This window comes from Myiozetetes cayanensis, unplaced genomic scaffold (assembly GCF_022539395.1).
Source record: "Myiozetetes cayanensis isolate MyiCay16 unplaced genomic scaffold, myiCay2020 scf17, whole genome shotgun sequence".
NCBI classification, from domain to species: Eukaryota; Metazoa; Chordata; class Aves; order Passeriformes; family Tyrannidae; genus Myiozetetes; species Myiozetetes cayanensis.
In genome coordinates, this window is record NW_026087378.1 from 1,425,767 (window position 1) to 1,439,789 (window position 14,023).

At 43.5% G+C, this 14,023-nt stretch overlaps 1 protein-coding gene across 1 annotated transcript in view; it reads left to right on the forward strand.

The window, feature by feature from the left end:
* The first annotated feature begins 1,208 nt into the window (after nt 1-1,208).
* SLIT3 (slit guidance ligand 3) overlaps nt 1,209-14,023 on the forward strand; it is a 472,700-nt gene continuing 459,885 nt past the window's right edge. The window contains exons 1-2 of the mRNA XM_050312542.1: nt 1,209-1,585; nt 1,672-1,925. Of these exons, the coding sequence (XP_050168499.1) occupies nt 1,741-1,925 (185 nt within the window). The 5' untranslated portion in view covers nt 1,209-1,585; nt 1,672-1,740. The remainder of the gene's footprint in view (nt 1,586-1,671; nt 1,926-14,023) is intronic.

A 14,023-nucleotide genomic window follows, 5' to 3' on the forward strand; every position in this document is an offset into this window, starting at 1 on the left:
TCCTGTAGTCACGGACCACAAGTTTGTGATGTAGCTAAAGAACAGATTATCTGTGATTGTCAAGTAAGTTAGGCATAACCATGTCTTTTGAACTATTTTTGAGTGTGCAAAATAAGGAACAAGGTATATTGAAGCAGGCAGGTTTTCACGATGTGCATAACCAGCTTTATTTTGGGTCAGGAGGTTGCTGTGTGTGTGTGCACTACAGAGAGACCCTTCCTGCTAATGGGCCAAGACTTACTTTTTAAAAAACCACCTTTTTGTGCATATCTCAAGACTTGCAATTTTCCAAGTAATCTCTAACCCCTATAACATCTTTAGGGTGTGCTGTGGTTTTTTTGGTCCACCTTAGGTAAAGACCTTGTGAGCCTCGCACTGCACCAAACCAGGGCAGACTCACCGAGCACAGGCACCTTGTTTGGTCCTATTTATAGAAAATTTGTCTGAGTTTTAACTTCGTGCTGAACTTGAGCGCTCGAAGCGCAACAGCGGCTGGGGCGGGGTCCCGGGGCAGGAGTGGGTCGGGCGGGCGCAGGTGAGTCCCGGGAGCACCAACCGAGGTCCTGGGGCAGGTGAGCGGGGCTTGGAAGCAGTGGGAGCACCGGGGGGAAGGTGCCGGTTAAGGAGAGTCCCGGGAACACGGGCGGAGGTGCTGATGTAAGCCCCGGTACAGGTGAGCAGTGGCAGCACCGCTGGGGGCGGTCCCGCTGCAGGTGAGGGGTCCGGCCGCAGTGGAGGTCCCAGCACAGGTGAGCCCGGGGAGCCCCGGCCCAGGCCCCGCCGCCGCCGCCAGGGGGTACTCGGGGCGAGCGAACGCGGGGAACAAAAGGCGGCGGGGCGGGCTGGTTCCCCGCGGCCGGAGCGGGGAAACGCCGGGCCGGTTCCCGGAGCCTTCCAGCCCGCACCTTCCATCCCGAAACCCGAAGCCGGGGGCAGGGGCCGGGCTGGCCCGGGCTCCGCCGGCCGCGTCCCCCCGGAGCGGGCTGTGCGCGGGGACGGCAGGGACGGGGCTGAGCTGGGGCTCAGCCGGGGCTGCCCCCGGGGCTGTCCCGCCGCCCGGCCCCCCTCGGGCCGGTGTCCCCAGCGCGGCCCCGAAGTTGCGGCCCCCGAAGTTGAGCGGGCGGTGACGTCAGGCCGGGCGGCCAATGGAGCGGGGGGCGCGGCGGCCGCTCCATCCCCGCACCGCCATCCCCGCACCGCGCACAGCCCGGCGCCGCTCCCGCACGGACACAGCGCCGCTCGGCCCGCCCGGGGGCGGCACGCAGCGCCCCGAGGAGCCCCCGGCGGCGCCGGTGGTGGCGGTGGCCGAGCAGCAGCCCCCTCGGCGGGGTTACCTGCCCGGCCCAGGTGGGGCGGTGCGGAGCGGAGGAGGCTGTTTTGGAGCGCGCCGCCGCTTCTGATGGATGTTTTGTGTGTGTTTGCCTCCGCTCCCGGGTTCTCTTTCATCTGAGGACGCGTCTGGCTCGAGCTCTGTTAAACTATCTGCCTTCTGGTACCGGCCGTAGATAACAGAAAGAAACCTGAGCCCGAAAGGCAATTCCCCACCTTCTTCCACCTAACGTGACCTTCTCGGGCTCCTTTGAAGGTTTGCTGGTGCTCCGGCGATGATGGCAGTGGTGGGTTCCCTTGGGCTGTACTAAGAGCCTCTTGTTTTCTTTTTCCCTTTCTTAGAGGCATTTCATCTTTAAGGGGCCGGCTGCTCGCGCACACTTTTATACCCACTGAAGCCATCAAGAAACCATGTTGTGTGGTGGAAGAAGTGCGTTTCTGTGCCTTGGAATGATCTTGAGCGTTTGGAGCTCCGTGACTTGGATGCCTGTTGGAGGATGCCCGCATAAATGTACATGTATTGCTTCCAACGTGGATTGTCACGGACTGGGACTCAGAACTGTACCGAGGGATATTCCCAGGAACGCGGAGAGACTGTAAGTAAAACCGTTAAGGGCTCCTCGAGTGCTTGTAGGAACACCTGGGACGAGTTTCCCAACACCTGCCTATCAGTGCAGAGTACTTAGGAACAGGAGTTTCGGTAATCCAACACGGATTAATGTTTTCAGGAGGGAAGGGGAGGAGCTTTTCAGGAGTTACAGCGATCCTGCCGCTGTGCCTTTTCAAATAAACGATCGGTTTCAGAGTTTCACGTTTTTTAAGTTTCATTTACCGTCTGTTTGGGTTTTGCAGTGACTTGCTTGTAATGGAGCTGGGAGCCGTACCTGGAGTGCTCCCCGCTGTAATCGTTGTCAGTGCAAACACCAATTTAATATGCAATTAGAAACCTGGATGTTTTCACCTGGTGGCAGTTTCTCCTCACTGTCTCAGTATGGCGATTTCATCACCATGAAAAAACCGCCTGCTGCCGTAAACTAATTCAAATGGAGAAGAAGTCACATTAAACAGCGTCTGAATTTCTCTTTTCAACTGCTGCGGGGAAGCTGCTTGTCTAATTTTTAATCTGCTTCAGGGTTTATGCTAGTAACGTAACGCTGTGGGGAGCAAGGAGAATAGTGAATGTGTTCTTAGCAATTCCTCCCTGTCACAAGTTCTTACGAGTATTTTAGTCGACTCTTTTTACTTATTAAGTTTCTAGGGAGAAAGCTGAAAGCAAACTTGAGCTCTGTGATAGTGTTCTGGCACTCCGTTGGTGCAGAGGACGGCGTCTCTGACGTTCTTAATGCATAGCAGATGGCACATTTCAGAGAGTGCCCGGTGCTAGATATGAAGATGTCCAGAGTGGAATGTTAAACAGAGCCCCAGCCTGGCTCTGCGCTGCTCCACGCATGACCTCAGCAAAGTGCACTCAGTTGTGCCTTATGTGGATTAGCTGATAACTTCAAATGTTTTTGAACTTGTAAGCAAATGCTGGAGATTGTATGGCCTGACTTCCTGTTTTATTTCCTTCTGGGTCATAGAGTTGGGGAAACTTCAAATTCTCCAGCAGTTTTTTCCTCCGAGGAAGAAAGCTGGATGAGGTTACTAAGCAAACAAAGTTTCTGTGCAGAGAGCACTCCTAAAGGCTGAGTTCTGCCCCGGAACGGAATTTTATAGTATCCTTGGCTGTTTCTAAATGCGTTTTATAGTGCTGAGAGCTCTTAAATGATAGCAATATGCAGCTTTCTCACTACACTTCTACCATCTTTGATGTTTCGTGGCCGTATCAGCCTTTCTTTAACCCCCCCAGCTGTGTGAGCAATCGTTTTCAGATGTCTGTGCTGCAGAAACCTTAACTTCTGCCTGAAACTGTGAAACTGTGTACTCTAAAATTGATGGGTTGCAACCTTGGAAGTTTAGAGTCAACCCCCCCCCCACCAAGTCCTGAAACAACAAACCCCACAACAAACGACAAGCAGAGCAAGCATTGCCAAGGCAGGAGAGCGTGTGTGATAACACGGATGGTTGGGGAGTCAAAGGCTAGGATTAAACTTTTAAATTCCAGGTTAAAATGATTCATGAGTGCAAGGTTAGTTGGCCACCTGAGAAGAACTTCGAAATGATAATTTGTTATTGCTCAAGGTGAGGGGGAATAAATGGATGTTGTTGCCACGTTTCGTTGGTGACAGTGGATGTAATAAAGACCCGAACTTGTCTTGCCTCCTGCAGGAAGCTGAGCCAGGAGAGAAAAGCTCTTGACCTTGGCACGTTAAGTGTTAAAAAGACTGAAGGAGAGTGTAACCGCTGTGCTCTTGGTCTTGTTCTTTTTGGTGTTATTTACAGATTTAAATTTTAGATTAATGGCTGCATAAAGAACAATAGTAGCGATTTCACAATATTCAGTTTGAATATTTAACCTCAGAGATACCACCACTGATAAATATGAAATGGAGCTGTGTTGGATGGTTTGTTTGGTTTGTTTTTTTTTTTTAACAGTGTATTATTGGAGCATTCAGTGGCTGAAACCTTGTGGAAATAGGATCCAGGGGATTGCATACTAACACATTAATCCATATTTTTAAACACTGTCTCGAGCTTTCATCCTGTCAGTCCACTGCGAGCCTTTCTCTGTTTTTATAGTGTTTGCTGACATCTTCATTACATCTGTGTGTTAAAGCTTGTGTCAGTTCTTTCAAACCTAGAGATCTACTAATTGCACTAACTTGAATTTTCTAGAGTAAGCAGAAAAAGACTGAATTCCTCCGAGCCTAATTCTTCTCATGGGTGAAACATCAGTCAGCCACAGGGCATATCAGAGGATCTCCTTTTTCGCTGTGGTCCACAGCAACCTGTAACTATTTATGACATAGCAGTGGGTTGATGTGTAGTCTCTGACTACGCATGTTTAGCTTGTAAATAAGACCAAATTGATTATATCTGAAGCGATGAAAATATTTTTCGTCTCGGAGAGGTGTTTATGTGTTGGGAAAATCATTTTAACAAGTTTCTTGATGACCACACACCGAGTGCCTTTTTCAACTGTTATACTCTGGAAAGGTATTTACTTCTTTCTGCATTCTCTTGAGCTAAAAATTCCACATACCTGTTCAAGTCGGAAACTTTTTGCTTTAATTAGTGAGAGATCTAATGGCACCACTTAAAATGTTTTGCCACTAAACTTTTAGAGTTATGTTTGGACAAATGTTACAGATTGTTTGGGCTAGTGGAGCCAAGTTAAATATTATTCAAATTTGTGTTAATATGAAACCCAGGAAAACTGAAAATACAACATTAAAGAAACAATGGGAAATATCTTTAGGGGGAAAAGAATTTCTTATTGAGAAGTTCTATTAAATGAACCAGCTTTGATTACTGATTCCTCATGAGGAATGAGATGCATATTCTTTTCTGAAGGCTTTGAAGGTACACTTTTTGTAAGGAGTTGTACCAGTGATCTCTATCTTGAGGGAAATCCACAGATTAACCAGTGATCACAGAGTTGTAAAACTATCCTATACTTTTTTTCTTTAACACAGATCCATCTTTAATGGTAGTTTTGCAAATATAGCAAGTGTTGCTAGGTTTGGGTTGCAGTTTACCTTGTTATTACACTCCATGATAGTCTTCTAATTGTGTGGTAGAGATTGAAGCTTTGGCTCAGTTCACTTTCATGAAGAGCTAAAAAGAGGTGAACACCATGTCCTGCTGCACAACCAAATTACTCAGTCTGGACAGTGTAAGTGGTGAAGGAAATACTTGTCACTTCCAGGAGCAGCTTCCAATTATCTCAGTTCTGGAGAAGGAACCCTTGGAACAGCCATCGTCTCACACAGGAAGAGAGACAGCAATTAGGTCTGAGACTCCTCCTCAAGTCACAAGATGTGATGCTCCACAGAGGCCCTTGAGCAGGACGATAGAGCTGACCTTGTGGCTTGTCATTAACATTTACTGGTCCATTCCACACTGGGGAATAGCATCCTACCAAAAATAGGAGTGTATAGACCTTTTGTGTTGAGGAGAAAACTAATAATCTAGTAGTTAACTTGCTTCTTTTATGCAACTGATAAGACCTTCTGTCTTACAGAGACAGCCCATTTAAAGATATGTAAATACATCCATGAAAATCCCAAATATTTTACCTTTCTGAAAAGTTCCTTAGGATTGCCTCATCGAACTCCCCTATTTAGAGTTTGCTTAGCTGTGCTTCAGTTCTTGGTTGTGATTATTTATATAATTTTTCTTTGGTGGAAAACGTTTTCTATCTGTATAAAATATTATACGTGTGGCCTTTTCTGACACTTAATAATGCTGATAGTCAAGTTCAGTTTGAGATGATGCATAAACGCAGCGAGCAGATCAAAGCCACCTGTCTGACACTTGTATTTTTGAGCTCTGAAAGGAACAAGTGATATGGAGAAACTGCTCAGGAGCCTTCTGGGTCAGTGTCTGCTTTCTGTTTGATTGTAAAGCCTGAGCCTTTGTGTTTTCCCTTCCATTCGTGTCTGGTTATCTCCCTGTCTGTTAGCACCACATTATACATGTATAAAAGTTTCTTTGGAGAATTTAACCGTGTTTGAGTTCTTGATGAGTTTATGTTCAGTGGCTTAGAATCTTGTTTAATTGATAGCTCTCCTGTGTTAGTCATTGCTTTGTTTTGCCTTTCATTTGAGGGATTCTTTACCTTGCTGAATTGATAAAGCTTGCAAGACTAATCTGTTCTTTGCTTTGTCTGAGCAGCTAAATTGAGTGTGTCCACATTTAGGTGCAATTTAGAAGCTTAGTCATCTGCTTACTCCTGAGTTTTCATGTGGTCTGGGGTTTCTGTTACACAAATATATTATTATGGTGGTTTTGGCCTAGGTGCATTGAGCTGCTAAAGTCGCACTGGCTTGTAATAAGTCTTCAACTTCCTCAAGTTTGTCTCCAAATTAATTCTAAGCTCCTGTCTTGAATGCTTCCATATTGCTGCAGAACACGCTGTTAAACACATGCAAATATAATTATAGTGACTCTTACACTGACGTTCTGTTTTTCTAGAGCTCTTCCCACTAGGGATTACCACTCATTTGTTTGTGCAGTAATAGTCTCCAAAACCTTGCATGGAGCATTTCTCAGATAGTTTTTTCCCTAGGTCATGTGTCAGTAAGTAGATGTGCATGGCTTTGGCTTGGAAAAGCTCGCTCTCTGAGGGACTGATCCTGGGAAAACTGGGCTGAGTTGCTTAATTTAATGTGGATACTTCCCTTTATTAATGCAATGCTGACTCTGTGTGCTTGGCTGGACATTGCCCTGTGCTTGTGTAGGATCAGTCTTGCACTATTAAATCTGTTCCCTCATTTTGAAGTGATGGAAGCAGGAAGGAGGATGGAATTAGCAGTTGTAAATTGGTAGCTACAGAAGCAAAGAGTGGCCATTGTTGTGTTGTCTGTATTTATTTGCAGAAATTTGGATTAGATTCTGAGATGAAAGACCAGACTACTTCCTGCAGAAATTTTAATGACTTGTTCTGAGATTATTCTGGATTTTTCTTTCATGTTCTGTAGCAGCTAAGTGTTGATTCATGCAAAAGAATTAGGTGAAAGGAAAGTTGCCCTTCTGAAAAACAACTGTTGTCTTTTAGGAAGTCCTAAAACACCAATGATGAGTATTGCTTTTTATCCCTGGAATTTGTGTTTTTATGAGTTTGTCGAAGTGTGTATCAAAGACTACAGGTAGAGCTTGCCTGCAGGGATGGGTTGGGAGGCCAAAAATAACTCAACCCTAGTACATTTTATTGGTATGGTAATTGTATAAAACTTGGTGTTGTATGCTGTCATTTGATTGCTAAGAAATCAATTGATCTTTATAGTCTAAACTACCTGCAATCTTATGGAATATCACTACCAAGTTTGTGGTTTGTTTTTTTTCTTTTTATTAATTTTTTTTTTGGTGTGTGTGTATTTGTTTGGGTTTTTTGTTGGTTTGCTTTTTGTTTGTTTTTTAAGTGTACAAATATTTCCAGTTGCGTTTAAAATAAAACAAAAATAACCTGTCCTGTATGGATGTTAGCTTGTAATATGATTTACTGTCTGCAATTAGGCTATTCCTTAGCTTCCACAGAACAGAAGGAAAATGATTTTCCCAAAGAAATCTCACAAGATGCTTGGGAATAACGATAGGGAAAAAGAACTTGTCTCTAATACTTACATTCAGTGATTGTATGTTAAGAATTGAGCTCGTTTACTGGAGAGACTGTTCAGGAGACTTAAACCAGGAGCTGCTCCCTCCCAGGAACTAATAGTTAAAATTACTTGAAGCTTAATTTTTCCAGAACTCTTGATACAGTTTGTGTGGTGCCCACAGTGCTTGATTTCCCACAGGGTGACTGTGAGCAAGTGGCTTCTCCAGGACTAGCAGATCACGTCTTAGTTCTCAACAGAGCCAACATTCTGCTGCAGGCTGGATGATGGCACTTGTAGGAATCAAAACACCCATCCTGCAGTCCCATAGCTCTCTGAAGTGGCTTCTCTTTTCCTGCCTGGCTTATTTTTGCACTCCTGCAAGACAAAGCAGGGATGTTTGTCCTCTACAAGGTGAGGCACAGCAAGTTTCTAACTTCAGGTGAGGAGGGAGGGAGTTAAAGATAAGTTTGAGGAGAAAAGCTGAAGTGAACCTCAAATGGCAAAGCTTTTTCATGGAAAACAGTGTTGGCAAAGTCATGGAGAATGGCTAGAAGTGTGACAAATATTTCTTCAGGTGTTTGTCTATCCAAATGTTCCTGTGCAGGGATGTACAGGGCAGCAGTGGTGTTCAAAAATGTTGTCATAATAGAGGTCAGTTTTGTTCCCCATCCTTGTGAGGTTCGGGACAGGCTGGTGGGATGTGCTTCCTTGGCTCCTTTCTGGTACTTAGGTGACAATCTCTTCTTGTTGACTCAAGTGCATTAGCATAATTCTAGATGGATTTTGGCCTGGGAGTACTGTTGTCACTCCCATCCCCTTTTATGTTCATTAACAGGTTTTGTTTGCCAACGTAAAGCTACATCAATTTGACTTTTTTGTTTGTTTTTTTTTAAGTCATTTTCAGGATAAGAAAGGGCTGGGTTCTAGTCATATTTGGCTTGCAATATGGCCCAAGCTACTCTGTTTTCACTATTTTCCAAGTCTTTTCTCCAGAGATCTGTAATGCTCCATTTCCAAATCTGTTTTCAATGTTGTGCAGTCAGACATATCATTAAGATCTTGAATGGTTCTCATCAGTGACAAGAACTGCTTCTTCCCTATTAAGAAATGGCTTTGTAAGCAATTGTCAGTCTTTTCTAATGGTCCTAAATACATAAAAGATCCGTCTGCCTATTTACAAAAGGGAACAGGTCTGTGCTCTTGTGCTCAGAGTAAATTTTAGATGAGTTGAAGGCCATCTCTGTAGAAAGAGAGTTTAAGAGGGTGATTTTTACCACTGCCAGTTATTTTCAGCCTTTTTTTTTCCCCCCAACTGAATCTGGTCTGTCAGTTTTCTCTGTCAGAATAAATTTGCCTTGTATCCCAGTTTTACGCCATCTGTTTGATGGCTGCAATCTATGTTTTTAATCTTATGATTGATAGATTTTTGGAGCTCCTAATTAGATTGTGACTTTTCTAACAGTGACTTGCTTCTTTTTCTAAGACCTTAATTTCGTGTCTCAAGTGCAAATAAGAATTTTGCTGTGGGTTCAAATCTCCTTTGCTGTCAGTGGGGAAGGAGCATTTTCAGTAAACATGAGTGCAGTTAAAACGAGGCAGAAAACACTGGTTTAGAGCTGATCTTGTCTTGACTTTGCATCCAGAAATGTGTAAAAGCTGTCTGAAATTTACTGCTCAGTTGTTCACAAGGTTGGTGTTGATCACCAGCCCACTTGTACCTGTGTGTTCCTGAAAATTTGCAATATTATTGCAGAAATGATTCTTAACTTGCTACATCAAAGCACGTGATACAAGGAGAGTCCTTAGGAGACTCCTTGGGAGAGTTTTTCCTGCTGGGATGCCACTATGCCTTCCTGCCTCAGGGGTGTGGTGATGGATCAGCCCTGTGGGATCAGTACCAGGTTATTAATGACCACACCTCTCAAATGTTTTCAGAGTCCAGGCAGCACTGAGGATTTTGGGAGGCAGCATCCTGTTGTTGATATTTTGTTGGCTGTTAAGTTGACCCCTGGTCATTCTGCTTTGAGGTGCAAGGTTTTTAGCAGTGATACCATATTTAGGATAGATTTATTTTTTTTTTTTTTAGACTATTAGGAGAGACTTTAACCCTCTCCTGGCCATGGGGATGCTGTGACTGCATATAGACAGTCACCCAAAAATACAAGACATGTTGCCTGTAATTCTTGATCATGTTTTCCCTGTGCACCTCGACAGCAGTTTGAGTCTACAGGACACAGGAGTGGTGATTCTCTTTCAACCAGGGCTCCATGTAAGGGGAGGAATAAACTGCTCTGGAGGTTAATGATTTGGAGATCAGTAACCCATTTGAACAGCCTGGGAACATGCCAGTAGCAGGTGAGGGGAGGATGAATTCCATTTCTGAAAGACTTTTTTGCTTTATTTTCCCCTTTCCATGTTGGGGTTTTCTTGGGAGGAGCTGTCTTCGCTTTAAACAGAAAGTTTGCTTTGAAAAATTTTAAATTTATTGTAATTTTAATTGTATCAGTTAAAAATATGTCATGCAAGTTAGGCTGAGTTAGAGTTGAGGACGGTGCCTGCTGTACTGATCAGTGCTGTTTCATCTGCCTGTCTTCATCCCTTTGCTCTTTTTTCTTAGCAGAAAACCCTTTGGGAAATCTTTGTTTGTACAGTGCTCAACAGGAGAAATCTTGAGCTACCATAGGTGTGCTTTTAGGCCTGATGACTGAAATGGTAATAAACTGCATATTAGTGAAGCTGAGGTTCTGATCTCCAAAATCACAGCACTATCAAATGCAACTTTTAATGTCTGTCTCCAAACTTTTTTTTTTTTTCCCCAGGAGCTGGAATCTGTCAAGGTTGGCTGCTTTTCTGGGGTGGGGTGTGAGGGAGGCACAAAGTGGAGGGAAGAGTATGGAAATCAACTTTCTCATGAAATGTGTCAAAAGATAAGCATTTAACTATTAAGAAAATAACATTTTGATAGCAGAGGCAGAGGTGCATGCTTGTGCATGCTAATAGTTAGGGGACTATTTCTGAATCCTTGGGGGTTTTGTAAGTTGGGCTCTCTCTTTTATTCCCGAGGCAGGTAAGGAATGTGCTAATTAACTGGTACAAAATCATGTGTTAGCAGACTGTAAGGTATTACTGGTGGGTGTTGTTATGAGACCCTGAGAAATAACCTTGAAAGCTTCAAGAGATAGTCAGGGAGTTGTGACCCTGATGAACCTTCTCAGGTCACGTTAAAGTGAAGTATTTTAAGTCATTCAGCCAAACTGTCCTTCTGAATTGTCCTCTCTGCCATTCTGGGTGTGCACCTGCACTTGTGCAGCTATTTTAGCAGCTTCTTAGGTTCAAGTAGTGCTTGGTTGTCTGTCAAAAATGGTTTTCAGCATTAGCAGAAAGCATGGTTTCATATGTTACATAATTCTCACCTTATACAAAAGCTTGACTTGACTTGGAAAAGCTTTTTCCACAAACAGCTGGTCCCAAAGTAGAAAAGATTCAAATTCCTGACTTCAGCTTTCCTTTGTAGATAACAAAAAGCTCAGCCAAAAGCAGAAGACACTTCCCTAGAATTTTGCAATCCTGTTCCTTGGGACATGCTGTCTCCACCAAGATGAATGAAGGAAGATATTCTCTATGTAAGAATATAATTCACCTTTACATTAATGATCCCCCCCTTACAAGAAGGAGATAACAAACAGCAGTGGGATGGCCCATTCTCTCTGGTTTAGGGTTTTGTGTGTAGCACATAAAGCTCATACAACAGATGGGATTGCATGACATGCAGCCCATCACAAGTAATCCTGTAACATGTGTGCTGGTTGTCCACAGCTACGGGGAGGACACCAGTGTTTAATTAAAGCAGTTGTGTTGTTTAAATACGACTCTGAGACACTTCAGCAAGAAAAAGCCTCGTCCCCAGAGCGGTTTAAATGCCTTGTGCCTTTCCTGTGAGTCCCAAAGCGTGTTTTGCCTGGGCTTTGGTGGGAACCTCATTTGTGGATTTTCTCCACGTTTGTCCTTTGGCTGTGTGATGCTTTTGTTTAGACTGGGGAGGCATTATATTGGGAAGGGTTTTTTTGAAATGCTGATTTTTGGCCAAAGCTGGGTGAAACATCTTGGCTCAGGGAGGGCAGTGGTTACAGCACCACTGAGCAGTGTGGGAGCTCCTGGGTCACAAGCTGCTGTGGAATGGTTGTAGAGGGATGAGGAGAGGCTCTGGCACTCTCATGCTCTTGAAGTGGTAGAGCTGGTGTTTTAAGAATAGAGCTGGGGAGCAAAAATGAGAACTCATTGTGAGGGAAGCAAATGTGCATTTCTGAAATGCCTGAATAAATGCAGCAGGGGAGGTAAGCTGGAGATGGGAATAAAGGGGTGAGACAAAACTTGGAAGTAAAATTCTTGGGCGAAGAAAACTTGTTTCCAGAAGTGGAAATAGATATTGAGAAATAAAGCCCTGAGGGAAAGGCTGGTTCTTCAGAGAGATGAAAACACACATCTGGATACAAGTTTCTCAGATAAGAACGTGAAAGTGTAGAAAACAGCCCAACGAGCTTTTGGAATTGTGAGTCTTGATAGATAACATATGAAAAGACAGCAAAAGATAAGGAGCAGTCAGAGGGTTTACGATCTTTTGAGGGGGGATGGTTGTTTGGTGTTGGTTTTGGTTTTATGTTCATTTTTCCCCCCTGGAAAGTTCTTTAGCTAATTGCTTATGACGGGTTTTTTTAAAATGGATTACTCCCTGTTGATCTGAACTTCATTTTATAGGATAGATGTTTTCCAAGGTTGTTCTTCAGGTATGTAATAGGGTGAGTGCAAAGTGGGTTTATAAGCATGAGTAGTTTCAGTAACTTGAAACATCAGATTTGTGTGCCAAGTCTTCTTTAGGAAAACTTGAGTTTTGAGTTCATTTAGCAAACATTGTGAAATCAATTCCGCTTCACTGCAGCAAGTCTGCTGTTGAAAACCAAAAGTGGGATGAGGATGGGGAGACAAGGAAGGTGGGAATCTACTTGAGAGTGAAGAAAACTGTTTGTAAATTGGTTGTAACATCTGGTTGGTAAATTCAAGTCAATACAAACTCCCTTTAAAATTTCGTTTCACATATTAAAACTGTCCTGTGTGTTTTGCTGCAACTTCTTGGCTTCATCTGCTCCTTAGTGGCCACAGCAGACCTGTTACACTCAATGTGGTGGTATTTGGAAGGAATAGAGTTGGTGAAACTGGATCCTTTATAAATTAAAACAGAAAAAAAAAGGAAAAACCCACCCTGAACAGCAACAAAAAGAAAAACCACAAACATAAACAGAGACCTCTCTTACCTTTCCAGGAAAAGATCTCCTGGGAAGGGTTTCCAGTCTGTGCATGTCTGAAAGGGAGCAGGGTGATGAAATCGAGGCTTGATTTTCATGCCAGACTTCACTAAAATCATTTGTTTGTTGGTGGAACTTCTTTCCAAGTCATCAAGGATTTACAGCAGTTCAGAAGCAGGTGTGAAATATTTCAGGTCCTAAACATCAAGTTGTCTGTATTACTGAAGAGCACCTAAACACACAGCAGTTCCCTCAGTGGGAGATATTCAGTCTCACACCATGCCATTAAGTGAAATCCAGAATTAAATGCGAACATCAGACATTGCCTCTGTGGACTAAAGCAATGTGCATTATGCTGAAGTTGCAGAAAAGTGTTTTTCCCCTGGATGAGTCCAAAAGTGACAAAGATTGAAGCACAGACACTTTTGTCATATCCTGATGAGATTGTCCCTTTGATAGTTGAGTGGAAATTTGGCCCAAAGAGTGTTTGTTTTCTGATTTCTCCCTGTTTGGCTGCTGGAGCTTTGGAATTGCACTGGGCTGATCTAACCACCTGACTGATGTCCATGCAACCAGCTGGTGCCTGTTGGATCTGAAGGATGAGCTACAGTTGTAGGAGTTAAGTAGGAATTGCTCAATAAAATCAAGAACTGAAAAGAAATAAGTAAGAATTTAAAGTTTCTGTATAAGCAGTTGTTATCTTGGTTGGGCTTTTTTAATATGAATTAAAATGATATTTGAGCTAATATGACACAGAACTGTACTTCTTCCTCTTTATAATCTGCACATCCTGGCTTCTTCATAGTAAACCATGTTTCTGTAGCAACTGTATTTTCAAGTTGCTTTTTTTTTTGTGCTTCAGATTTAAAGCTTTCTACTAAGCCCTCAACTGCCCCAAAACCAGAAAACAACAAATATTTGTTTTGCCCTATTCTTTGTAGAAAAGGTAGAACCATAGAATCTTAAAGGTTGAGAGGGACTTCAGGAGGTCTCCTGGTCCATCCTGTGCTCAAAGCAGAGCATGGAATATGGACAGGAAAATGTCCAGTTGGGTCTTGAAAACCACAGCACCTTCATGAAACCTGTTCCACAGCTTGGCTGTCCTGACAGCAATAAGGTTTTGTCATAAACAGCCAGAATCTCCCTAATTTTCAGGTTATGATCCTTGTATCCCTCCCCCTGTGTTGTACCTCG